Source organism: Halyomorpha halys, unplaced genomic scaffold (genome assembly GCF_000696795.3).
Source record: "Halyomorpha halys isolate HHAL.00 unplaced genomic scaffold, Hhal_1.1 Scaffold483.1, whole genome shotgun sequence".
In the NCBI taxonomy this organism is placed as follows: domain Eukaryota; kingdom Metazoa; phylum Arthropoda; class Insecta; order Hemiptera; family Pentatomidae; genus Halyomorpha; species Halyomorpha halys.
This window is the reverse complement of record NW_027110578.1, coordinates 194,700-197,057: the sequence shown is the minus strand read 5'-3', so window position 1 is coordinate 197,057 and position 2,358 is coordinate 194,700. Positions and strand designations below refer to the sequence as shown.

At 31.0% G+C, this 2,358-nt stretch overlaps 1 protein-coding gene across 3 annotated transcripts in view; it reads right to left on the bottom strand.

Annotated features, from left to right (window-relative positions):
• Window positions 1–1,060: 1,060 nt before the first annotated feature.
• LOC106683436 (gamma-aminobutyric acid receptor subunit beta-like) overlaps window positions 1,061–2,358 on the bottom strand; it is a gene marked incomplete in the record, with an annotated part of 109,309 nt that continues 108,011 nt past the window's right edge. For all 3 annotated transcript variants that reach the window (XM_067048750.1, XM_067048749.1, XM_067048751.1), the window contains 1 exon segment: window positions 1,061–1,653. In XM_067048750.1, the coding sequence (XP_066904851.1) occupies window positions 1,389–1,653 (265 nt within the window).

Here is a 2,358-nt window from a genome sequence, read left to right as displayed (position 1 = left end):
GTACTGTCCTGGATGAGGAAAAAACATCTGAAGCAGTGAACCGGACAGACCAAGTCAGTGGGAGCAGAGATAGCTTGACACAACTACAGTTTTGTACTTGGTGGGTTTTCCAAGTTACTATAGCCAGTTTCAATCAGTTGTGAACAAATGAAGACTTTGATTTACCTGTTTATCTACATTACTAATTAGTTTTGGTATAAGCATAGTAACTATCGATTTACTTAAGCTAACAAAATAATCGCTGTGAATAGGAAAAAGTATGTATTTTCAATCATTGTATTTGTAAGATAAACTTGCTTCAATCTTTTTAGAGTAACTCTCTGAACATTTCCTGAGTGATATTCATTTGTAAATATCTTACATATTTCTTCAAAAATGACCATCAATTGGCACTTTTAAACATAGTTAGTCCACTGTTATTCTGTATTGCATATTATATTTCTAAAAACTTGGAAACAAATCATATTTTGTTCTTCTTAAGCAATTAAGATGCAGGTTGCTGATGAGCAGAAACACTAAGATAAGGGTATGCAAGACCTTTGACCTACTATAATATATGTAAGTGAGACATAGACATTTAACAATCCAGCTGCTGAGAAAATGAACAGTTTTGAAATAAAAGTTCTCAGATGAATCCAGTCAGTGTCTAATAAGGTTAAGGCATCTCCACAGGAGGGATGATGTAAGAGTAACCAAAAGGTCACTTATGTATGACCCAGAAGGGGCTACCTTAAGAGGTAGAACCAAATAAGGTGGCAGGACAATATTAGAGATTACCTGCAAAGGCTGGGATTTAATATCAATATGACAAGGGATAGAACACAAATGAAAAGTCTTGTTGAGCAAGTCAGGGGCAGTAATCGGCCCCTGCTGAATAAAGAAAGATTTTTAAAATTCAGTGGGAAGTACTTATTGAAATATTTTGGGAAGGGATAATATTAAGCACAAAACAATTAATGTTACCACTTTCATTAATAATGATAGATCATTATTTTATTTTGTAAATCAAATTTTTCTTTAATTTAAATGACCACATAGAATCACAAACTTTAAAAATGAAATTATATTTATCAGGTAACATTTTAAACAACTATAAAATTAGGATACATTCAACTCACATAGAATATATGTTTAATATTAATGTTAATATTTATATTGCAATCTGTATCTTAGAATCAAAACAATAAATACATTTTGATGCAATAAAATACAATAAATCTCTAGTTTATGTTTTCATGTCTTTAAGTTTTTATATTTTCTTCTGAAGCACATAAAAAATATCTACTTTCTAGACAATGATTCCACAGAAACTTATGAGTAATGTCCTTGATGTGGAAATTTCTGCAGGAGGGAGATCAGCCGGAACAGGCCAAGGATGTGAGGTATCGTTATACAATGTAGAATACCCAATAAATGGAATTAAAGATGAGGAAAGATATAGGAAAGACAACTCTTGAGTATTTGTCAATTACATTCACATCCTTGATCTTAGGCATGGAGGCTCTCAGGGCAGAGGCTCCCCTCCTGAGGGCATGTAGCATCTTTGGCTTGGACTGAGTACTCCGATGACGAAAACGTAGGCCACTTCTGGGATAACCAGTTCGGCTGATCCGAAAGCTGGGAGGGAATTTACTGGGGTCCTCTAGACCACTCCTGCAAGTAATAAATAAATTTTAATTTGTTTTATTATTCAAATTGATTCAAACATGCTTTATAACTTGATCTAAAACAATAATAATTACATTATTTAATACAATAAATACAATATTTTCCTATTCATGAATTACTTTCATGTTTGAATTAACAATGAATAAAACTTTTCATCATTTGCAGCTTCCATAGAAAATAAGGCAATGGTACCATTCACAAAAAATCAATGAGTTAATATGTAATATATAAAGTTTTTGAAAATCTTTAGATTTACAGTGATATGTTGTACATCTATAAAGACACTCTTATTTCTGGAAATTAGTCTTAAAACTGGCAAAATATTTCTTTTTTTATCACCTTTAGTTAATATCAAATCATTTCATGGCTTCGGTGTTTTATTACTAATAACAATGAGAGATGGTCATTTATTTAAAATAAACAAAAGTAAAAGTACTTCATAGAAAACTATATTGGAAATTAGGGATTTTAGCTCAAATAATCTCCATGAGGATAGGTTCTAGCTGATCTTAAAGTATTTTTTACCAGTTTTACAAAATCCGTTTTGTACACTGACAAGTTTGATAATTATTAGAGGTATTTTGGAAAACTTTCTACGAAATTGTAAAATTATTAATATGAAGTGGTACATCTGGTTAGTCCATTTTAGTGAAAAATGGGAATATATCTACCATAAATATATAATTTAAT